Genomic DNA, 24,355 nt, shown 5'->3' with positions numbered 1-24,355 from the left:
ATCACTGCGAAACCTTCTCAACATCACTTGTTGCCGGTGCATATCTAAGGCTCCGTGCGGCAGTACAAGTTCCCAACTCCTCTTTCTTATTTTTCGGGCGCAGGCTTTTCAAACTGTTAAATGGTGCGTTTTTTTTGCAGAAAGTTTTTATACGAAAGTTGCTTAAAAAAATCATATTAATCAATTTTTTAAAAAAATAGCTAAAACTTAATTAATCACGCACTAAAATGCTGTTTTATTTTGTGTGCCGAGGCTCCCGAACAAAGTCTAAGTGTACTTTCTCAGTGTTACGGGACTCGTATAAATTATTCTATTCTAGCTGTTTTTATTATATTAGCTAATAATTATATAATTAGTATGTCGAACCTTAGTAGTAATTTTTATTATGGATTGGCAACTGCTTCTAGTGATTTTTTATCCCTATAATCGTTGAACTATGGAACTAGTACAAGGGTTAGGGGATGTTTAGATGCTGTCCTAAGTTTGTCATCATTCACCATACTTTTTGTCACACTTGACTAAGTTGTGGCTTACAAAAAGTGAGCCACACCTTAGCTAGCAAAATTGAATTTTGCCACACTTTGGTGAGTTGATGACATGTAGGACTCTAATAGATAATAATGAATCTTGCCATAAGTGTGGCTATAAATCAAACAATAGGCTAACTTGATCAAACTTGTCTAACATAAGGTGTGGCAAGCTCTGGCAAACTTTGGGAGCAAACCAAACAACCCCTTAATACCAAAAGTTATATAAATAATATAATAGACATGATGACAAGATAACGTTTCACAACATCATCCAAATTCTATGCTCTCATGGCTATGGAAGGTCATAACAAAAACAGAGTAATTCATGAACGCAATTTGCTCAATTCTTTTGCTTTAATCAAAACTATTGGTGACTGGTGAGCATATCTGTCTCACCGAATCCTATATATCTACGCTATAGTTCAACAAATGATTTCACTCATCACTCATCACTTATTTTTTTCATTCCTTGTGGAACGGTTCGGATCATCTCTGTGTAAAATCCAACGCTCAGATCCTCTCCACCTCGCACCTCTCAACCGCGCCCCCTCCCCCATCCCAGCCCACGCCTCCCCAGCCCTAATCTCTCTTCTCTCCCTCCCACGCGCCGCCAGCCCGCCACCGATCTCCAACATCACGCCGCCCCCGCCGCGATTCACGTCGCCGCCGACCCCAGCCGCCCCTCTCTCTCCCGCCGCGCGCCGCCCCTCTCTCCATCGCCGTCCGTTGTCCATCCGGATTTCTCGATCCCATCGCCGTCCGCTCTCCATCCGGTCGCCATCGCGCCGCCGTCGATTCCCGCCTCCAGATAGATGCCGCCAGCGCACCCTCGCGTTGACCGCGTTCCGCCATCGGATCGCTCACCGTCCTGTCTCCACCGCGCAGCCATCAGGTCGTCGTCAATCACTCGTCATCCGATCTCATCATAGGTAAGTGTTAAGTTAGGTCAATGTGTTAGGGCCAACTGATATTTAGATTGATTAAATACCGACATATTGTCCAATGCATTCATTGTGATCTGGAGACTATTCAGAAAGAAATAAATTTAATGTTATGCATTATGTGGAAAAACAGGGCATCTGATAGTTTACTCTACTTAGGTGCTGCTGAATTTTATTTTGTAAGCAATTAGCAATCTGTGAGATGGGGAAGGAAGTTAGCCTAGATCTTACTCCTTTTCACTAAGATCTAGGCTAATGTTGATCACGACCAGGCATTATTACACCACAAACAAATACACAAAAAGATTACTGCTAGCACCATGTGACAATTCCATGGGCTGTGCAGCAGGGGAGTTGTTAAACCATCAGGCTTGCCTTGGCGATCCTGACCTGGAGCGAGGAAGACTGATGCAGCCATTGCTGCCATCACCACCTTTGGCACGCAAACGGAACCTATCCACCATGCCCCTTGACTGCAAATTTCAGTATGGATGTTTCTTACTATATCCGTCTGATGACATGGATTTCTTGAAACCCCAAAGAATGGGTGCCTTTCAGTATATTCCGATTGTCAAACTTTTACATAATGCAAGTTTGTTATTTCTCACAAGTGTAGTTGGGACGATTAAAAAAAAGTTAAAATCCACTGAAAATCAAAGCATCTCTATGGAATGTGTGTAAGAAAGTAGTAATTCAGGCAAAACGATAGCTTGCTTATGAGAAATTCTTATTATGCTGTTGAGCTGCAGTGGTAAATAATGTGTTCAGTCCGTTGTTCTCACTGTCTATATCCTGACCGAAATATTTCGTACAAATATACAACTCGTCGCCAAAACTCTCAAGGTAAGAGACACGTATTTCGGCAATGACCTGCATTCATTACTCAAAAGGGAGGGATTTGCCATGATAGCAAGCACCGAGCCTAGCCTAGAGATAACATATTCCAGAAATTACCTGCAAAGGAGCCGTCTTTGGCTTCCTGCCCTCCGGCTCGGTGGCGTAGTAGCATCCGATCCCCCTAGCAGGCCAGCCCGCTGGATGCTTAAGCGGCGAGATGCGGCAAAGGAGAGCCTGATGCCGCCTCCACATCTTGGCTGTTGAACGGAATTATGTTCAAATTATGTTATGTGTATAATGCAAGTACTACTTGTCAGTCATTTCATGCAGAGGATATTTACCTCAACAAAAGCTTTGTAGTAACTCTTAATTGTTGGGTTAGAGAAGTCGTCTTTATAGGCTAATTGTCAAACTAATGTTTTGTCATTTTTTCTGCCGTTATACTAATTTCAGACCTACCATGCATTGAGGCCTAACATGCCTGTATATACAGAACTATCATGTGTTTACTCAACTGGGAACACATGAGTATTGGATCGTCAAATGCGATTCACAGAGTATTAGATAGTGCAATGGATAATCATATCTTCAAATTCATGAATCATATAGAGACAAAAGAATAAAATTATGACAAATTTATAGCCTTTTATATATGTTACCCTTACGATTTATTCACTGTTTAAGAATGGACCGAGGCATATATCCTCTTCAAATAGCAAGCTTTCAAGGGATCTGTTTGTCAATATGAAATCAAAGAAGAAACAATCTTTGTTGGTAAGTAAATACACTATGTTTGCATTGACAAGGATAAACTTGGAGCAAACATAACTGTAGTTGCTATGATCCAAAATTGTTCTCTGTGCATCGGGTACAATGGAGCAAACATGTTTTTCACTTCCTTCGCAGGATAAGATGACAAGCAAAAGGAATCTCTTCATATCATTGGACGATGACAAGCAAAATGAAGGGTTTCGGCTTCAAGGTTTAAGTTGTGACTACCTACTCGTATAATTGTTGGATGTCATACTTAGAGTGTTATAGATTTCAGATTACTGTCATAGAACAAATTAAATTTCGTTTACCTCCTTTGTATTTCAAGATTTGTGAATATGCCTTCTCCTTTATTTATGAGGCCGTGCAAACATATTCTGAAGATCAAAATGTCTTGAGTTACAGAAAACTAGCCTTGCACTGACCATGACTGCTTTAATGGATCGATGATGATCGAACTGTGATGGTGTGTATGCAATATGTTGCCTTGTTATTGATCTGTAGCAAACAATATGTGTTTCACTACTGGTCAAAGGTAGTGATAGTTATTACCTGCACAGTATTTATATATTGTACAGAACTACCTACTTTGGACTTATTTATGTGCGTACAACAGATTGTACAGAACAGATTGACTTATTTATATAGTGATAGTTTTTTTAATTTTTGCTTGATCTTATAACTATGCAATATAGTCTTGTATATATTTTTGGTTGTTTGAATTGTGTTATTAAATGTCACCATAGCGTTAGCAGGTTGCTTGAATTATGTTATTAAATGTCACCGTAGCGTTAGCACGGGCAAATTACTAGTCTATATAGGTGATCCCCACTAACTGCAATTAAAACTAATTTCCTGCTCTAGGAGTGATCCACGTCACCTCTATTCCACCAAGCCGTTGGATTGCAGATAGATTCCACCTAGTCGCTGGATTGCAGATGAGGGTGTAAAGAGCGATAGTGGGATGCACCTCTTCGTTTTTTTTTTTAAATTCCGATCATCATGCACGACAGTAATTAACAAAGGGGTTCCCTCTAAAAAAAAAATTGTTCCCTCTAAAAAAACAAAGGGGCCTATTCAACAGTTAAACTGTCTGTTCCTGACAGGTCATCTCCTGATTGAAACCAAAATGTTGGATATTCATTCATTGGCTCACGCAGCAGGCCTTCCATCTTCCACTGCACTTGCACTACATATATTCCATCCTCTAGCTAAATGAATCAGGTGAATACTCGGCCTTCATTCCTGATTCCTCTACCATCGCAGTGGATTGACATGCTGACCACAAGCCCTCCTGTCCAGAGTCCAGTTGCTATACTTGATCGTTGCGATCAATCCTTCATTCCTTTAGCCATGCTGCTGCGTTTATTTTGCCACTATATATATGCTCATGCTCCAGCGGATCAACATTTCTTTTAGCAATTTGTTGTTACTTATTCCCTTAATTTGTTTTGTACAATATGAGTGGAAGGGAGTGCCAGTTGAGTTTCCCTCCAATGGTACCAATATCGAAGCCATGCGTTTGAAAAATATTGTTTGCAGGCTCTGAACTTGGTACGGTTGATGATTATTTTTATTTGTACAAATATTCCTCACTAGCAGTGATAAGTTGGGTTAGGTTTTTCCTTTTAAGGTGCTTATATTTCATCCAAAATTTTAACATTTGCAATTGCTTAAATTTCCGCAGTAACGCTGGGGTCCCTGAGCCAAAAGGACGCGGTTGCAAAATTCTCCTCGGAAACCGCATCTCACCGTCCGATCTAGCACGAACGGCTAGGATGCTCTGCCGGGTCAGCCCAAGGGTTTCTGTGCTTAACCACGCCTCCGAAAAGAAAACCGAAAAATCCGCACCTAAACCTCACGACTTCACGAGCAGCAGCGAGAGGAGGAGGGAGCAATCAATCCATCGGCGGCAATGGAGAACGGCGGCGGCGACGTCCCGGAGAACGCCAACGACCGTAGGGGCAAACCACTTGCTTCCTCAGGGTTTCTCGTGTTCGAGGATTTTTGCGGGTTTTTTGATCGTTTTTTTAATTGTTTTTTTGTGGTTTCGCCGCCGCAGATTGCCCGGGGACGCAGTCGGAGGCGGCGGGGAAGGCGGACGCGTGCGCCGGGTGCCCCAACCAGCAGATCTGCGCCACCGCGCCCAAGGGCCCCGATCCCGGTAAATCTACAGTGCCATCTATAGCTCACCTCTGTTTCCCATCTAATCCCTTTGACCAGTGTTGTTTTGGCGTTTGATCGCAGCATGTGATGCTTTGCTCCGCGGCGTGTCGCTTCGATGCTTGGTTTAGTTTGGTTTTACTGCAATCGAGTGTGAATTTAGTGGAGCATACAGCCTATGCTTGTATGAGCATCCTTTTGCAGAGCCTCGTGTCAGTTGTGTGCAGGAAATTTCAGAGTTTGGTAGTCGGTAGCTCATCTATAGCAAAGTCGCATGCTTCCAGCATGTATAAGTTTCTGTAGTATAACTGGCTGTGGCATTGATGAATTTGAAGAAGTTTAGATTGTGTGAGCTATGAAAAGAAAAAAAAAACAGTCCGGTGTGAAGTATGCAAAGAACATGAGCTCTCCGACAAATTCCTATTTGTTGGCCCATCAAAGTTGGTTCCTTTATTTCTGAAGATTATGAACTGTTGCAACCATGGATGTATATTGGAACATCTGCATTCCAAGTCAATTTGATCAATGGATAGAAGTTCTCTAGTTCTTAAATGATCAAGTGCTTAGAAGAACTTATAATCGCACTTAAGATTTTCCATATATCTACATGTTAAGTGAACCACTGTTTATGAACCTTAATGAATGATGCTGTATGAACTTTCAGGCGCCATTACACGTAAGCAACTGTATTTTTAATTGTAAATGTTTTTATCCAAGTGAATGTCCTACCATATGTACTATCCCTGTCCCAAGTTATTGTGAATTTGCTATGCCTATCCATATAGTATTTGTTCTTTGCGAAACAATCTTACAAGTGGACATTTTATTTCCAGATCTGCTTGCCATCATTGAGCGAATGAATACCGTGAAACACAAGATTCTGGTACTGTCTGGGAAGGGTGGTGTCGGGAAGAGTACATTTTCAGCCCAGCTCTCTTTTGCCCTTGCTGAGATGGACCATCAAGTTGGCCTTCTCGACATAGACATTTGTGGTCCTAGCATCCCAAAAATGTTAGGCCTTGAAGGCCAAGATATTCATCAAAGCAATCTTGGCTGGTCGCCGGTGTATGTTGAGTCCAACCTAGGTGTCATGTCAATTGGCTTCATGCTGCCCAACCCAGATGATGCTGTTATATGGAGAGGTCCTCGCAAGAACGGACTCATCAAACAGTTCTTGAAGGATGTCGATTGGGGGGAGATCGACTATCTTGTGGTGGATGCACCTCCAGGAACATCTGATGAACATATTTCAATTGTACAGTACCTCCAGATCGCAGGAATTGATGGGGCAATCATTGTGACCACTCCGCAGCAAGTTTCTCTGATCGACGTGAAGAAGGAGATAAACTTTTGCAAGAAGGTTGGCGTTCCTGTCTTGGGAGTTGTCGAGAACATGAGTGGCTTGAGGCAGGCATTTTCAGACATGAAATTTGTGAAGCCAAGTGAGGCGGGAGAAACAGATGCCACCGAGTGGGCGCTGAACTACATCAAGGAGAAAGCCCCAGAGCTTTTATCTGTTGTCGCATGCAGTGAGGTGTTTGATAGCAGTAAGGGTGGTGCTGAGAAGATGTGCCAGGAAATGGAGGTCCCTTTTCTTGGCAAGGTTCCCATGGATCCCCAGCTCTGCAAGGCGGCAGAGGAAGGAAGATCATGCTTCACTGATCAGAAATGCAGTGCTAGTGCTCCAGCTCTTAAAAGCATAATCAAGAAGCTGGTCAAGACGAAGTGAGAAGGTGGTGTGACTCATGACCGTGAAGTTACGCCAGTAGTTTCTGCCGTATGGAGTGCTATTACTTGCTGAGTGTGTGTGTGTGTGTAATGCGATCCTAACTTTGCCTAGAGTTTTTCTTGCCGCATGCAAAGTTGGCAGATATTCGCGCTGCAGCTGTTGCAGTGGTAAACAATTCAGCACATCTAGAAGCACATCCCTTCAGTTTATGGTTCATTTTGCTCTGCCGCTTTTGAGCATGCATTTCATCATCTTTTCTTGGCAACTTTACTTATCTTGCTAGTTGCTACCAGCTAATCTTGCAAATGCAGTGGACATAAGGCATCAAACAACAATGTTGGCAGCCATCCATTCATCATCAGTGTATCTACAATGCCCAAAACCTGACACTGTTCATCGATCGAAACATGCACTTTTATTTCACAATAGCAGTTATACTTACGAAGCAACACATTATTACAACGCCAGGTAGTCACTAGTCAGGCGTTATCGTGAAAATATGAAACGAATATATCCGCAATAATAACAGTTTAGAGGCACTCTTCCTAGCTAAACAATACTACTGTCTGTCTGTCTGTCTGTCTATGCAAGGGTGGGTGGTATCCATATGTAACCGTGGGTCTGCATATACCCAACCCTCTCGCTCAGTTCATCGGCTTCCTTGGGGCCTCGGCTGCCAGGCTGGTATGGAATAGACTTCACCTTGCCTTCGTCGATGTCGTGCAGCAGGGGAGTGAAGATCTGCCAAGCAGCCTGGACACACATGTGCCATATGTTAGGGAGAAAACGGAAACGAAACGGCTTGGAAACAGAATTCAAGTTTCTCTTCAGAGGTTTTAGGTATGCAGGGTGACAACTGACAAACCTTCAGCTCATCTCGGCGAACGAAGTGCTGTTGGTCTCCTCGTATCCTGTAGATATGTGGGTATTAAATCAAATGCATATGGTCGGATTACGTTATCTGTGAAGTTGAAAAGATCTTTTTAACGGAAGATATTTTGAACAATTAGAAGGATGATACGCACGTATCCAATATGAGACGCTCGTATGCCTCTGGAATTTTGACGTTTTGGTACCGCATCCCGTATGACAGATCAAGTTCACTCTGCTCGGTGGCCATCTCCAATCCAGGTTTTTTGACCTGGAAGAAGTCATTGACTAATATTATACCACTAACATTCAAAATGTGATAAAATTTTACTGGAGTAGGGAAGTAGCTTTAGGACCAAGGAGAGGAGTATTATGTATTACACAAGTAGCTGAACTTACAGTAAGTTTCATGTACATGGCTTCTGATGGCTGAAGGCGTATGACAAACTCATTTCTTCCTTGCCTTTTACCTTCACCAGGATGTGTTTAGTTCAAATGTTAGACCCACATGCAATTAAGATACAAAAAAGAACATACTGATAGAAAAAAGGAAAAAAAGGTATCTGCATTTGCACAACTGAATTTCTTGAGACCTCGGTGGTATCTAATACAACGTATGGGTGAATTTTAGCAGCCTAACAGTATTAACATGCCATGGTAAGGTCAGGTGAACTTAAATTACAAGGCAACGAAGAGTGAAGATCCATTTTACTTGTTTATCTACCTTTCTGCTTTGTACACAATAGACTTCCCAAAAACATAAAGCTTATCTCGATGGATCAATTCAATGCAAATTAAATGCTTTCTCAGCTTCCACATCAATGCGTGGATTTTCTGAAAATGGTTATAGCTTTCTACTGCTTAGTTATGTACGGGCATTAAGGCATTCTCAGTCATTTCATAAGGAAGTAATGGAAACATAGTTAGGCCATGAAAATTGTCAGAAAAGGGTTGAGTACACCATGATATGAACTGCACGTAATTATAGCACATACATTTAAAGATGTCACCAGGAACATCTTTGAACTGCACACGGACTTCTGCTTTCCTTGAGCTTAGTGCTTTACCAGCTTTAAGAATGAAAGGAACACCTGCAGGATATGAATATTACAGAGTTAAAATGAAGAATTATGGTCCACTGAAAGACAATCTGAAGGGAAAACGAAAATCAATGTTGTCCTTCTCCAGAACCCTAATGTGTATATATACTGATGAGAGACATACCCTCCCATCTTTCATTGTGTACCCGAAGCACGACAGATGCAAAAGTTGGGGTGTTTGAGTCATCTGGCACTGTAGGGTCATCCTTGTACCCCTCGTATTGTCCAAGGACAACCTCATCATGCTTTATAGGGTTCACGGACTGCAGAACCTGGCATTAACAGGGAACTGGTTTTATTTAGTACTAAAGAAACGGACTAAAACATAATACTCTTAGTATTATAGTATTGGCAAGCTGCAATATAGTATTGACATGTAGAGAATAGAGAAAGGTAAAGTACCTTGACTTTCTCATCTCTAATGTGCTCAGGCTTAAGAGAGACAGGCTTTTCCATTGCAACCAAACAGAAAACCTGCAGAAGAAGCAACAGTTCATTAAATTGTTGTTGGAACAGTTAACTCCTAAAGGCTAAAGACATTGTTCTCATCAAGGAATTTATCATGTACTACTTGACCATATATAATTCAGCATGAAACTATCTGTGAATATAAATTTTAAACAAATTAATGTAAGAAGAGGCTTTTCTTTCCTAGTCACTAAAGTACTAAAAGTTTTCTTTGTTAGGACAGGGTGGGGGTTACTACAATGATGCAAATCATATCATATGGAATGTTGACACATATTGAGAATACTTTCCTGTAACAAATGGTTCTGGATGATGTCACGAATGATTCTGCAGCAACAAGAGTAACGTTAGATACTCCCTTGAGGAACAACGAGATACACGATGGGAGGTGTAAAACATGTTTAAGCAATAAACAATTATGCAAAAAGAGAGGACTATGATCCAGTATACATTATCCTTAAATGGTTTAGTTAACTCATAGCAGGAAAGGCATATACAAAGCGAATGCACTCTCTTCGAATTCAGTACTGAACACTTCTGTTACTGAAAATTATAATTTCCATGTTGGCTTGCAAACTCAATAAAGCAAAATGTTCATTTCCACACTGAAATGCAGAGTATGCTTTTCTTAATCAGTAAGAATTAACAAAGAATTTAAATATTTCCAAAATTTATCAACACTTAGCTCTAGATAATATACTCATATGTACACTTTTGACTTGTAAGGTTACGATTTTATAATAGAAAACTTAATTAAGAAAAGTGCTAATGAAATGTAATGTTTCTACATACCCATATTGATCAAAATATCCACCACGCCCGTCAGTCCCAAAGTCCTCCCTGAATACAATCTGCAGGATTGTATTGATTATAAATTGCAGCTACTATGGCATGCCATATTGTTGGCAATATACTGTTAAAATAGTACAAATGAAATATACCTATATTTTTAGTTTCTTAGATTCAATTAGTCCATTCAGACAATGATAAATTATACCAGTAGAACACAGCAGTTCTCCACCAAAAAACAGAAAGAAGTTCAGCAATCAACTGACAAGAGGACTACAAAATATTTCTTCTACATGATGCATTAACTGCAGTTTATAAAAGTTGGACTTCTTGAATCATAACCTATAAGTTGCCTACTGCTAAGTACCAACTATTGACCAGCTTACCTGTATATTATCAATATTGTCACGGTTCCAAAGAGGCAAGAACAAGCGGTTGGCAAAACGAAGCACAAGCTGTGAAATGCGATTGTTTCAAAAGTAGTTAGTCAAGTATTCGGAGGAAATCATCCCACATTCTTGACAAAATTATAGCCATTACCAGGTTTTGGACCAACTCTTTTCCCAAGTAGTGATCAATTCTGTAGAGTTGGTTTTCGTCAAATAGCTCCCCAAGTTGGGCACTTAATTCTTCTGCAGAGTCCAAGTCCTTTCCAAATGGCTTCTCAACAATGACTCTAGTCCATCCAGCTGCAAACAGAACATTTATGCAAAGAAAATGAATCTTGATGAAGAAATGCTTCCAAGAAGACCTGAATTTTCCACTAACTTTATGCTTCATTGCTTTTGTTCAACTAGAGCGCATAGCTTGTATAAATTCCAAAAAGAATAACGTATGGAATAGTAAAGAAACTTTACATGGATTCATGCAATATGTTCTGATCATTTTGCAGACTGAAGGGTAGACAGATGGAGGCAATGCCAAATAGAAGAGCCTGCGAGGGCTTTCTGATTTGTTTGACTTCTCATACTCTGAAATTTCCTTGTTCAATTTCTCAAATCCTTCTCCGCTGTCATAGGAACCACTGACATATTTTATCTGAAAAAGAAATTTATCATAATGACGTGTGCGCATCACAAAATGGTGGTTACATTACAAACAACAACTCACATGTTGCAAAAAGTCTGAGAGATGTTCTTCTGAGGCTCCTTTGAGGTATCTGTAGCAATATACAACAAAGGCATAAATATGTGCAAAATTGATGATTGAACTTCATAGGGGACAGGAAAAACAAATACAATTTCATGAAGATGTCGAACATATAACTGCCACCGCATTACACACAATGTATCTCAGATCATGTACTGCTTGTTTTTAGTACGTATTGACCATAATTAGAGTATTAAATGTTTTTATTGACAACTATCCTAGCTATAACATTCAAATTCAGTGGCTAGATATGTTTAAAAGAAGTAGAAATATCTAAATACAGCAGCAATATGCCAAGATGTCAAAAACCCAGCTTTTAGAAACCATACCCACGAATGCGTTCCCTTAACCCATCATCAGAAAGGTTTGATCTCGCATACCCAAATATATGCACTTCACCTGATTGTATAAATCCCTGTAACACAAGGACATGAATATCAACGATAACCTGGGAATTATAGCACTGCACACATTTTGCATGCTTGTAAAGACTAAGATTTTATGAGTGGTTCGTAAAAACAGCTTGCTGGATAAAAAGAAGCTTGCTCTGCAATTTTCCAGCATTCTTTTCAATTGTGTCCTATATCCACTATCTGTATCTGGGAAGAAAAAATAGTACAAGTGTTCGAGCTTTTACTTGTGATCAAGTATGAGTAACTGAACCTTTGCTCTGGAATGCCTCAAATGACTGTGCACTAGATTGTTCCTTTCGTAGTGTAGATTTTGGAAATTGTACATGAAACAGCTAGTTATTGTCAGGACTCAGGAGTCAAATTACCTGTGCAAAAAGATGGAAGAGTGCCGGGAAAGTTTTCTTCTTGGCTAGGTCTCCAGAAGCCCCGAGGACAATAACAGAGAGACAACCTTGCTCTGAAGGGAGTTCGAGATCTCTTGATAAAGAATTAAAGCTGCTTCGTCTTGACCTTGGTGAAGATCCTCCTGACATGATAAATAGGTTGGTGCTCTTCTTCCTTCAGCAATATACCTGTGAAAAGGTGAGAAAAATGCAATCAATCTTAAGACTATCGGAACACAGGCTAAGAAATTTCATACAACTCATTGAAATGGAACATTTACAATTGGCTAGCAGTAGCAGAACATATAAATAGCTTGCCTGGTTAGGCTTGTTCTATTCATTGACAATTTAAAGCTATGGCATTGTATTAGTATCCCGCAAACTGAGCATGACAAGGCCAAATATGACACTTAATTTTTGCCATTTAGGTGAACTAATTCTAATAGATCAATCTACCAAACACTTTTGATAACAAAATACTATCAACTTATCTCCAGATGCTAACAACACAAAAGGTCAACATAGCAACATCCAATCACATGGTGCACTCGTGTGCAGTCAAGAAACAACTAACCAACTCCAACACATGCTATTAAAATGAAAATTGACAAAAAGGTGACTGGATATCTTTTACCGTCTGCAACCTCACAACACTAATTTTTTCAGCCGAATTAGTTACAGCTAAATTACAAATTGGATAACTTTTAGGACTGGGACTCTTGTTCATAAATCTGGAATTTGTCCTTGCTAAACTTTAGTCACAGTGAAACAACTATAGAGAAAGAAACGAAAAGGCCAGAACATTTTTCACAAAAAAAGATCCACCATTTCCCCCAACAAAACAACATCCCAACGAAACAACCGGCGACGAAAAGAGTCAAAAGGCTCCCAAAAGCAGGACAAATGGGTAGTTCCTGAATCCTAGCCGAGAACCCAGACGAGAAAAGAAAGAACACTAGCTCAAGCTTAACCACAATTCACTATCTTTACTCCATCCAAGGCGGCATGAAAGGGATCAAGAGCTCAAGCACGAGATCCGCACCCGAAACAAACTCGCCGCAGCACATGCACGCGACGCGCATCGCCCACACACCGCCGCAGAAACGCTCGCAATTGAGGGGGAACCCAAAAAAAAAGAGAAAAAGAAATCTAAAAAAGAACCCAAGAAAACGCTAACACAAAACCTCAAACCAAACACCACCGCAAGAAAAGAAAAAGAAGAAGATCCCCAAAACACTGCAACGAGCCGAAAACCCCCAAGAAACCTCGGACATCTCGCCGAAGCAAAACAAGAAGAAAAAAGAAGAAGAAAAAGACGATTTCCTTTTTTCCCGGAGATTAGCAACAGCGATCAAGGTGGAGGACAAAGTACTGACCGGCGGCGTCGACGAGGGCTCGCGCGGGAGGCAAACCGGAGCGGTGGCGACGATGGAGGAGCGCTTGGATGTTTTATACCGCGGCTAGTGCTGCTGCGCCTCCTCCTGCCTGGCTTTCTCACAGCCGGGCGGCTTGCAACCCACCTGTCCACTACCTACCAACCTTTCCACCCAGCGTGCTCTGTGCCACCAACCGTGAAAAACTCCAACGTAATTGCTGGGCAGATACAGGGGCTTATCTGCAAATGACGCGGTAAAATCTGGGAGAATTTTACTGCATATGCTCGCTAGTTGTACTAGCTTTTTTGAGAATCTATTAATTAATCACTTAACACTTTCCCTTAGCATCTTTTTCAACTATATATTCGGTGTGCTCTCTAACATATACACTCTTTCACATCAGACGTGTATATTCGCAATGCACTAGAACACATGCTCAAGGAGACAGTAAATTTGATCTCTGTAAATTTCTACAAAAGAAGTATTTTAAGAGTATAATATTTATAGGTATTTTTATGCGCGATAATCAAACTTTTTTGCAATGGAGAAGCTGAATTGATATCGGGCCAGTTTGGTTTGTGACAAATGTTGGCCTTACCAAAATTTGGCATGCCAATTTTTGGGAAGGCCAACATGTGTTTGGATTGAAGCTAAATTAAACTAATTTGGCTATTGAAATGGCCTATGTTATATAGGCATATCAAAATTTGGCTTCAATCCAAACATACACAATTATTGTTGAGGTTGCCAAAAAAATTGGCAAGCCTAATTTAGATCTCAAACTAAACTGGCCCATCGTTTTTTCTCTGCGGTATGGATGTGGCAAGAGACATGTCCATGTGTTATTATCGTTAAATATATTTGTTTAATCCAGGAGCAAATCGCGCATAAATGTTTGAGCCGTGGATTTGCTGAAAAGATTCTCATATCTGGGGCAGAAAGTCCAATGCGACGACTTATTCCAATTTCTCTGTTGGTAATCGCGAAATTCATTTCTAAAAAGGGATTTTGTAACTGTTGTGGGAAAGAGAAAACGGTATTCAAATTTAAACGTTCGCAGCACATCGACGAACTGACAAGGTCGCTATCATGCGTGAAGAAAAAAATATCACGATTGATCGATGCCGATCCAAGTGGTTGCTTTCCCATCTCGTTGCTATTACGAAATGGACCGATCCGGGATTACTACTCGCCAATCTGCTTTGATGGGATGGATTAACCACTCTGAACCTGTGGTACAGTGCGTCTAAATCGAATGGTTTTTGATCCATGTTTACAGTTTACTACATGAAAATACAGTTGTCACTGCATCATCTTTGACACATCATTTCTATTGATGTATTTCTTGGCTCGATCTTGCTGATCCTGTACAGTGATGGATCCAGCGGTGTTGTCGAGTCCAAACGACGAAGAGTATTTGATATTGATTGATAAGTTCTTTTCAAAGTGTGTGTTACTGACAGAAAAGCCGCCGTTGGAGCCCTAACCTAAGAGTTACATTCGTCATGAATTTTTGACGTTGGAGCCCTAACCTAAGAGTTACATTAGTCATGAATTTTTAACGTAAAAATGTCCTCACGTGACCATAATCTCCGTAAATGCTACTGTATCGGTTACTGAATTCCTTCAATTTTAGAGCCCATTTGAATCGCAGGATTGAGAAATCGTAGGAATAGGAAAAATGTAGGATTTTGATAGGAATGTAAGTGTAAAACAGAGGATTGCAAAACGCAGGAAAAACACAGGAATTGCCGTTTGATTGAACCACAGGAAAAACACAGGAATTGGATGAGAGAGGGAGACTCAAAGGAAAGTTAGCAAGAGGTTGAAGCTCTTGCTAAATTTTCTCCAAAATCTCTATAGGATTGTCCATTCCATAGGAATTTTAAAGGATTAGATAGGATTCAGTCCTTTGTTTCAAAGGGCTTCATAGGAAATTTTCCTATATGATTGAAATCCTCTAAAATTCTTATACTTTTCCTCCAAATCAAAGGGGCCTTAGTGGTAGTAATTGCTGTCTCGCACCTGGTGCGTCCTGGCCTCACCATTTCCAGGTTCCAGCACACAGATCGCCGTGCAGCCTACTAGCTGGTAGCAGCAGCAGCAGCAGCAGCACCACACTGGATGACTGAACTGTGATAACTGATTCAGATCTGTGGCGCCATCGGACCAGAGCAATTATCCTGAAACCCATGTGATGTGATCATGTACTGTACTGGAGCAACGAGAGAGGTTCTTCAGAGTTTAGCAGCTAGGACAGGTGATGGAATATGGATGGAGAGTTGCCATCTGCCCCATCTGAAAAATTTTCGGACGAGCTCAACGCTCACAAATTCACAAAAGTGTGGGTCACGTGTGCAGAGGAGACAGATACCTTTCTCTCCTCGCCTTCTTCTTTGCGTGTGACGTCGAACGAACTGAGCCGAAAGATCGATCTGATCTGCATGTGGTTGAGCAGAGCAGAATCTTATTGACAATTTGTCAACTTGTGTTTGAATTACGACCATCGAATTGACGTCTTCTGGTCCAGTGATGACCCGCTGTGTGTAAGACGTTCTTCTGACGAACAGAATTTGCAACGCTCTCATCCTTCTTGTTTTCCTTTTTCCGTCTTCCTGAAGACTGAGTTGAACTGAACCTGAATCATCGCAGCAGAGTTCTTTCTCTGACGATGTACTCCTTCGTTGTAGGTTCAGATTTCAGGAAGTTGCTTGTTCGCTGATGAAATCGAAGTCTCTGGAAATTCGGTCCAAGCAGCCGTCCCATGCGTCAGACTACGACTTGGAAAACGGGGAGGAGTCAGTGTATCTAACCGGCTGCTATCCTACCAACTAACCTCTGAAATTATCACGGCGAAATCAGCGCACATTTTGCAGTCTAAACGGTCTTCAGAGATCAGAGACTTCAGACTTGCTTTGCAAACCTCCTTTTCTTGGTCTCGATGCGATGATCTCTGAGATGTCAGCACAAGAAGACATATTGAATAAAATAAGTGTTGTCACGTCTGAGATAACTTGATCTCCAACATGAAAAATGAATAAAAATAAGCGGAAATAGGGGAAACTTGGCCAAGGAAATTTAGTACACACAGCTCGTGCAGTTTGCTGGGCCTGTTGGTAGTTGGATGTTCAACTCCCACATGGCCACATCACATCACAATTTGATGATCCATTAACCCTATCAAGGTCAAAAGAATATTTTGAATTTTGTTGGTAAATTTCATCCGTTTTTTCCACCGTTCACCGCTGTAACTCCAAGGTGGATTAAGACTACTACTATTACAACACAGGAAATTCAGAATAAGCATCTCGATTTCTGTATGAATTTGTACCCCACACATTCCAAACGAGGCCTAATTAGCAAACGTGAGACCACTCACATTATCTCTATTGTACCTATCCAGGGTCAGCGATTAGACGTCGAATTCCAATCCCAGGATTAATGCATTATTTCGTGACGCCAGACAGAAACGTTCTTGTCAAAAGCATCCATCCACTCACAGCTAAGCACAACGCAAAGGTGATAGTATAATTGAAGCGATGAAGTGAACATAATTACACACGACCCCTCGCAAAGGCGATACTATAATTGAAGCGGTGAAGTGAACATAATTACACACGACCCCTCGTCGTAATCATCGCACAATATCTTTGCTGGCCCACGGCCACTAGAGGCCGCTGCTAAAAAACGCTTGCACGCTCTGCAACAAACTAGTCGCTGGGGAAATTGACGCGAGAAAGCAACTTAGAGACAATATCATGGAGCAAAGAGGATGATGTGCAAGTGATTTTGACTGCAATTTCAGTGAACTCAAGGGCCGTTTTTGCAAGACTGCAAGTTTTTTTTTAAAAAAAAATTGCAAGCAATTGTCAGCAAGTAATACTACCCATGACCATGCTTTATGAGCATGACCATGAGTCAGCGTCGAAAAATATTGAGACATCAGAAAATTAACGCACAGCGGGGTAGCGGGGTTGTTTGGTTGATGCCTAAGCTTGCCATAACTAAGCTTAGGTAAGTTGTGGCATGTGGCAAAAGTATGGCCAAGAAATAGTTAGCCACAAGTGTGGCAATGTTAGCTCTAGTTATCTGAGTATGACATGTGAGACCTAACGGTAGAAAAGTGTGGCATGACACAACTGTGGCATTGAAACAAACACACATCTACAAACTGTGGCATGACTGAAGTGTGGCGTGACAAAGTGAAGCAATCAACCAAACACCCCCAGCCATATGCACTCAGGAAAAGGGAGGCTTTGTTAGCAACGGAGTGTACAGTGTAATGCAGTGCTATCAGACGCAAAAAATCATTCTGCAGCACTCGTGAAATTTCTTTGGAAAGTTTCATTTTACAATGTGTATCCATCCATCAAGAAAGCCAACAGCAACCCATTATTGTCATGCTTTCACTCTCTATCCCCCTACATTAGAGTCGTCCTCTGGTGGTGCATTCTTGGCGCCCTGACTGTCTCACCTCATCATCACCTGCAAGGCATCCATACATAAATGATGAATCTATCAAGTAAAATGCACGGTGCAGCAAAGATTGCTATAGCAGTAATGTCCAAGAAAGCAGCAGTGTTACAAAGAACAACTTCAGTGGTATACAGCAAAATGCATGCACAGGTTGAAACTGAAACTGACTTTTTTAAACATAAATACATTGATATGTACAATTGGTCAAGAGTGAAAATGAAAAATCAACAAAATTTCATGATGAACATGGTAATGCATCTTGAAGTGATGATATGTTAGAAGCTGCGACAGGTGGTTCAGACAACATATATAAATTAGGCTTGTTGCTCATGCAACGATGCTACTTGAAGAGGGGTTTTTGTTACTGCTGGAGAAATAGCAAATTCATTGCTGCAAGATCACCATGATTTACCTTCTAGCACCCTAAAGCAAGCGATAAGTTCACAGGTGTCTCCATGTAGGTTCTTATTCTAATTAAACAGAGAATTCAGATATGTATAAATTATTGCCAGGGCAATAATTTAGTTTTGCTCCCCAAGAGAAGTGAGAAAACAGATAAATTTGAACCAAAAAAGAAGTAGCACCGTAGTAGCATAGCTTAGCAATGAATTCACTCTTTCATAACAGTATGTCACTAAAAGAAAGTCTACCTTTTGAACCACTTTGGTTTAGCTGGTTTCTTGTTTGCTGGCGGTGCAAAATCTGATTGAGACACATCAGATTGATGAGCAGAAGAAGAGTTCATAGTAGAATCAATTGGTTGGTGCACAGGTTCTTGGACAATTGGTAGTCCATCCAACATCCGAATTTCTTCACGGAGATAAGGTCCTGATTTTACACTGTCTGTATTTAACTCTGAGCCTGCATGTGATTCAATAAAAAAAACAAAAACGAATGGGAATGTCTAATGAGTTCCCCAGGAACAAAACCTGGTACTAGTTATTACTTATTTAGGACAAACATACCTTCCGGCAGATCATAAGAGAAGTAGACATTAGCCCCAGGAACAAAACCAATTGTGTAGAAATCCAGTGAAGTGTCTTTTATCCGCTTCTTTGGTGGAACTGTATCTGTAGTGGAATCAAATGATGGAGTATTACGAAATTATAACTGGTACATCTCTATGATATGAATGCAGAGAATCTATGGAGATGTCACTCAAATGATCTGTGCTCAAAGAATGACAGATGAATATGATGCTTACCCAAAAAACTGTAGAAGTTAAACCTAAAGCTATGTTTTCACATACAGGTTACATGTGGCATATTTTAACTCAAACATTTGTCAAAGCTATCACCAGACAGAATCAACTTGGTGACTGACGATATTCCTTTGACATAACAACAGATAGTGTCTAATCCAAGTTTGGGCAACGAGAACACGATGAGAAAACTTGTCCTGTTTGAGCTACTGTCATGTTGTCATATGAACTCATCAAATAGGTGTTCTGAATGTTGTACCCAATTTTGCTTATTAACTTGTATTACTCTGTAAAAGGTGGTTGATTGTAAAACCCTTTACACAAAAGGATGCACTTAAATTTTACTCGCATGTAACTATAATGATGGAACTACTTAAGGGAGGTTAGTTATTTCCGATATCATGATTGCCAACATATTTGATTGCAAATGAAACAGATAAATAGTTCTTATCATAGATACAAGTATTCTCATTAGTCTTTATGAAAACCAAAGCTAACTGTAAACTGAAACAGATGAAATTACACTAACTGTAAGCCGAGATCGTTGTTGATAGGATAAACAAAGGTGGGTAATTAAGGGGGCAAAGAGGAGGTGAAACCCTACTGTTGAAGCTAATACATCAGTAACTCCCAAGCAAGTGGACTTACAGAGATAGAATGGCAGGTCTGGTCTAGAGATTACTTTCTTCAGAAAATCCATCAGACTTTGAACTGTTTCTGACGGATGAAAATCGGCCTCAAGTATGTATCCATCAGGGAATCGCACCCTCATTACTGCCTACAGTTAAGAAGGTTGTGGAAAAATAGATATTATACCAAATTAGATTCAGAAAGAAACACTAAATACAGAGAAGAGCAGTGTGAATTATATCTTACCTTTTTTATCTTTGCTCGTTGGGCAGCAAGTTCTGCTTCACGCATTTTACGAGTCTTCAAAACTTTCGATTGTTCTGCAGTCAGTTTCATTGTTTTAGATAGTGCTACAATAAAAAAGAAAAGTAGTACAATTTGGACAGTACTACACAGATGCTAAAGTTCCCAAACAATAGTAAGTGTCAATATAATTAACCTCCTATTCTGTTCGAAACCAAGTTGAAATAGTCAGCAGGCTGAAGCTCATAAAAGTCATCATCTTCCTCTGCATGAACCATGTTTTAGCATCAGAGCACAACCATAAAGATAGAGAGATTTTTGTAAAGAAAACCTCGGAACTCATAAAAGCAAGAGATATATTGTACCCTGATCTGCTGCGGGCAAGTTGCTAGTCATTGACTCAAATGTTACACTTGAAAATACTCGGAACTCATGACCGTACTCATAAGCCAATGCTTTCAGCTTGTCCTGGGACTATTGACAGAAAATGCATCTGTTAGACTTCAATGTAATTTTTTGCAAAAAGGTTCATGTGAAGCAAGAATTGCTATAATTATTGTTTTGTTTATGATGAAGCCACAAATATCTATTAGGAGGTTATCAAATGCACATGGGTATGAGATGAAATTGCCAATAATCGAACATCTCTCAACAGGAAAAACAGAACCAAGTACAAGTGCTGCCAAGAACAAGTGAATGCCATGTAGTTTTAAGCTATTACGCTACTTTGCAGAACTCCTGACAGCATCCCTCCAAACCTTTCCCGAGATACAGTACTGTTTCTCTGCCAACCGTACGAAGGATGAACAAGATATCGCAACAAAAGAAATAACTTTGTGTAGATGAAGCTGATAATGGCAACCAAACATCTCCTGGCCATTGATGTCCACACAGACACAGCCAGCATTTATCTAAAATGCTAACAATGCTAACTACGCAAGGGCTGAACTGCTAATCTTTCATTTCAATCGCTGAGAAACACTTGCAAGGAACTACTCACGACAAAGAAAAAAGGGAAGCTAAATTGCACTAGTGTTTCCCCACGAAGGTTCATTCCTCATGATTCCAGCTTATAATGGGAACATCCTCTATCCAATCCATGGCGGTAACACCTAGGTCAAAGAAAACCATGGATTCCTCCCAAATCACCCGATCACTGCACACGCAAGCAAAGAATCTCTCTTTCCACGCACACACAACAAGAACCGCCTAAGAATTCTCGCACCACGCATTCGGCGCCAACCAACCACGGCCACGAAGAAAGTCAGAAACCCTCGCTAACCCACCAAAGCAAAGAATCCAGAGAGGCGCCTCCTCCTCCTCTCCTGAACCCCAGGCACAAATCCTCGCACACAAGCCTTCCCAAGAAATCCCCCCCCCCCCAACACCCCCAAACCCGAGAACAAGAACTCGCAGAGCATATGTCCAGCGATGAAGCAGCAGATTAATTTCATCCAAGAAACGCAAGAAAAGGGGGGAGACGGGGAAAGAGACGGACGAACCGTGGTCTGCTGCTGCTGCTGCTGGTGGTGCGCCGCCGCCGCAGCCGCCGCCGCGGCCGAGTCGAGATCCATGGGGAACACGAGGTGGTGCGCCGCCTCGTCGTCTCCTCTCTTCCTGCGGCGCGGGCAGAGGGATGAGGTGGAGGTGGTGGTGGTGGTGGTGTATGTGATCTGGTGCGGGTGCTCTGCCTCCATGGGGGAGAGGAAAAAAACCCTTTCTTTTCGTTTCTTTTGTTGCGAGAGATGCGAAGGGGTCGGGGGGAAGAAGCGGGTTGGCGGGTTCAGGGTTCCGGGTTGGGAGGGGGTCCGACTCCGGATATATAGCCTACGCCGAGACTGGCAAGTGGGACCCACATATCTACCAAAAATTATTTTACCAGAATTACTCCGTAGTATTAGTATTTTACCAGATTTACTCCGTAGTATTAGTATATTGGCACTGGGAAGTGTTTTTTCTAAAAAAAATGTATAGATTTGTTTCACTTTATACTTGGCAAAAGAAAATCTATATTTGCACTAATTTTTGAAATAAGTAGAACAAAACAAGTTTTTATTTATACTAAGCTAAACACTTGGAATCGACCTAGTTCACACCAGTAAATTAAAGAATCAACCTAGTTCACACCAACAGTAAAAATATGAGGGTGCATCCATTCCACTTTGGCGAATCCATAAACTTATTGGGATGTAATTGTCTCGGTCTAAAGCTTAAATCTAGTATTCATATATTATTAAAAAAATAATTAGCTGTGAATATAAACACTCTAATAAGTCTACTCCCTCTGTCAAAAAAAAAAAACCCAACCTTTGAGGTTTTTTGGGACGGAAGGAGTATATATTAAAACTTAGATATATATGTTTCATCAATCGTCATAATAAACCTAACAAGTGTACTTATTTTGCTCCCGCTATTGAGAAGTGAATGTACATTTGTCGTTGAGTTTGTCACAATTCTACTCACAAAATCAGTTTTGATGAATTTTAGTCGTACACTTGTAAAATGCCAGCCATTAATTTTTATCCGTTCAGCTTATAGGTTGTGTGCACATCGTGTAAAGACCGGAAATAAAGTTTTTCATTATAAAAAAAAATCGTTCACAGGTGCATTTCAGCTATCAAAGTTCAAGACCCGATGATCGCTCCATAGCTTCTTTTTTTAAAAAAAAAAATGGTCAAAAGGCAGACGCTCGTATATACACATCTTGCCTCTATCAACACTTTTAAAAGACTAAGTGCTATACTTTATTTATATTAACAAAGTAACACGGAGTACCTCTAAGAGACTAGGGCCCTATTTGAAAGATTAGCTCAGGGATAATTTTGAGAGCTAATGTTTAGTCATTAATTGATAGGCTAAACATTAGCCTAGGGTGACATGTTTGGATCCATGGGCTAATTTAAGGCTAAAAGGCAGAGAGAGTAAAAAGAGAGGAGAGAGAGACATGCTTTTTATGGTCCCCACACAAAATTAGCCCCATTAGCACCCCTTGAAGGCGCTAATGTTTTGAGGGGGACTAATTTATATTAGCTTAAAATTAGCCCACCTATTTGGATCCTTGAGGGCTAATTTGAGGCTAAAAGGTGATGGCTAAACATTAGCCCATGGAACTAGGTCGGGATATTTTGAGATTGATGCCGTCAACGTAGACTTGATTATGTGGAGATTGACTAAGTCACTTGAGCGTACCTTTTAGAGACTGAACTAGTATATCTTAAGATTCAATATTGATGAACTCACCATATAGCACCTCTAAGAAACTTAGGAGGCATCTCTTGAAATCACTATCAATGTTAAAGAACTCACCACGGATGATTTCTGAAGACCAGGTCACATATCTTGATATTACTATCGAGATTAATGAAGACACCATAGGTGTCGATCTCACTATAAACAAAAACGGTATATCGTTGTCTATCCCTGAAAGAAAATATAGCTCAATTATGTGTATTATCATTTACATATGTTTATAGGACCTGAATTCGTGTTCCACTACAAATAACACAACCAGACGAGCTACCTCCAGTTTGTGCTCCCTAGCCTAATTGTAGGTATTATCATTCACGTGATACTTTGTTGTGAATTTATGATTTGGGGAAAAAAAATCAACACCGAATAGGGGTGGGGTCTCTCCGTCTCTCGTACTAATCGATATCAACGGTAATTGCAGCAACACATCTATTACCAACAAAAACCAAATTAATATATTCACTAAAAGAATTAATTTTATCAAATTCTTTTAATCTTATCGAAATATTAAGTGATTTTCGCTATCGTACAGTGTCGACAAACCTAGTTAATGCGGTAACCGGCCGCTTGGAACCTACTCCATCTCTTACAGAATAGTCTATTTCTCCTTCCGTATGTCTCAAAATAAGTTTAATTTTAGTAATTATTGTATTCGAGTTTTTAAAAGCACGAGATAAATGTATTGGGAGCACTAAGGAATAATTATATTAGGATTTGATAAAATGGGATAGTCTAGTTTTTTTATTTTTATTAGTATACGTGTGATAAGTGAAAAATAATTTTATTTTGGAACGGAAGGAATAGGTCGATTAGACGGCATCAATCGATTTGCATAAAAATATGTCGACCTTATTATCTCAGAAAATGACAATCACAACCCCTAAAACACTTCATCCAAGACTCTATTCTCTACCGCAAAAAGATATTTGTAACGAGCAATTAGCAATAGTAATACAGGCACAACTAAGACAAAATTACATGAAACTCCAAGGTGAAAATCGATGGTTTCCTGCCCATTAATTAAGTTCGATTCCGTA

General features: G+C 40.5%; 3 protein-coding genes across 4 annotated transcripts; 1 reads left to right on the top strand and 2 right to left on the bottom strand.

Annotated features, from left to right (window-relative positions):
- Window positions 1–4,926: 4,926 nt before the first annotated feature.
- Window positions 4,927–7,214, top strand: LOC4336210 (cytosolic Fe-S cluster assembly factor NBP35). 2 transcript variants are annotated; one of them, XM_015780352.3, is made up of 3 exons: window positions 4,927–5,037; window positions 5,142–5,243; window positions 6,076–7,214. In XM_015780352.3, exons 1-3 carry the CDS (start codon window positions 4,995–4,997, stop codon window positions 6,969–6,971), a joined length of 1,041 nt encoding a protein of 346 aa, XP_015635838.1. In that variant the 5' UTR covers window positions 4,927–4,994; the 3' UTR covers window positions 6,972–7,214. The 2 variants fall into 2 exon arrangements, with proteins under 2 accessions (XP_015635838.1, XP_015635837.1); XM_015780351.3 differs by having other exon boundaries at window positions 5,327–7,214.
- A 155-nt stretch (window positions 7,215–7,369) lies between these two features.
- Window positions 7,370–13,564, bottom strand: LOC4336209 (glucose-6-phosphate 1-dehydrogenase, cytoplasmic isoform). Its single transcript, XM_066309241.1, has 16 exons — window positions 13,520–13,564; window positions 12,126–12,332; window positions 11,677–11,762; window positions 11,309–11,357; window positions 11,056–11,236; window positions 10,739–10,887; window positions 10,585–10,653; window positions 10,202–10,260; window positions 9,703–9,736; window positions 9,344–9,418; window positions 9,066–9,213; window positions 8,837–8,932; window positions 8,241–8,311; window positions 7,997–8,112; window positions 7,837–7,882; window positions 7,370–7,724 (listed from the first exon to the last, which is right to left on the bottom strand). The coding sequence occupies exons 2-16, from the start codon at window positions 12,291–12,293 to the stop codon at window positions 7,554–7,556; spliced, it is 1,518 nt and encodes a 505-aa protein (XP_066165338.1). The 5' UTR covers window positions 12,294–12,332; window positions 13,520–13,564; the 3' UTR covers window positions 7,370–7,553.
- Window positions 13,565–17,753: 4,189 nt separating this feature from the next.
- Window positions 17,754–21,790, bottom strand: LOC4336208 (plant UBX domain-containing protein 1). The gene is made up of 8 exons (XM_015778276.3): window positions 21,572–21,790; window positions 20,435–20,543; window positions 20,266–20,334; window positions 20,073–20,146; window positions 19,845–19,974; window positions 18,961–19,065; window positions 18,646–18,856; window positions 17,754–18,004 (listed from the first exon to the last, which is right to left on the bottom strand). The coding sequence occupies exons 1-8, from the start codon at window positions 21,764–21,766 to the stop codon at window positions 18,001–18,003; spliced, it is 897 nt and encodes a 298-aa protein (XP_015633762.1). The 5' UTR covers window positions 21,767–21,790; the 3' UTR covers window positions 17,754–18,000.
- Window positions 21,791–24,355: the final 2,565 nt, after the last annotated feature.

The sequence above is a fragment of the Oryza sativa genome, chromosome 4, assembly GCF_034140825.1.
Source record: "Oryza sativa Japonica Group chromosome 4, ASM3414082v1".
Taxonomy (NCBI): domain Eukaryota; kingdom Viridiplantae; phylum Streptophyta; class Magnoliopsida; order Poales; family Poaceae; genus Oryza; species Oryza sativa.
The sequence above is the reverse complement of the archived record's forward strand: the minus strand, read 5'-3'. Positions and strand labels throughout refer to the sequence as shown.

Excerpts from the sequence above, each read along its gene's own strand:
- LOC4336210 (XM_015780351.3), top strand. The coding sequence starts at position 5,895 with ATGAACTTTCAGGCGCCATTACACGTAAGCAACTGTATTTTTAATTGT.
- LOC4336209 (XM_066309241.1), bottom strand. The coding sequence starts at position 12,293 with ATGTCAGGAGGATCTTCACCAAGGTCAAGACGAAGCAGCTTTAATTCT. Across the intron at positions 11,237-11,308 it reads TCTCAGACTTTTTGCAACAT|ATAAAATATGTCAGTGGTTC; the intron begins GTGAGTTGTTGT and ends TTTCTTTTTCAG. Across the intron at positions 10,654-10,738 it reads AAGAGTTGGTCCAAAACCTG|CTTGTGCTTCGTTTTGCCAA; the intron begins GTAATGGCTATA and ends CGCATTTCACAG.
- LOC4336208 (XM_015778276.3), bottom strand. The coding sequence starts at position 21,766 with ATGGAGGCAGAGCACCCGCACCAGATCACATACACCACCACCACCACC. Across the intron at positions 20,147-20,265 it reads GGTTTCGAACAGAATAGGAG|AACAATCGAAAGTTTTGAAG; the intron begins GTTAATTATATT and ends AACTGACTGCAG. Across the intron at positions 19,975-20,072 it reads AACGAGCAAAGATAAAAAAG|GCAGTAATGAGGGTGCGATT; the intron begins GTAAGATATAAT and ends TCTTAACTGTAG.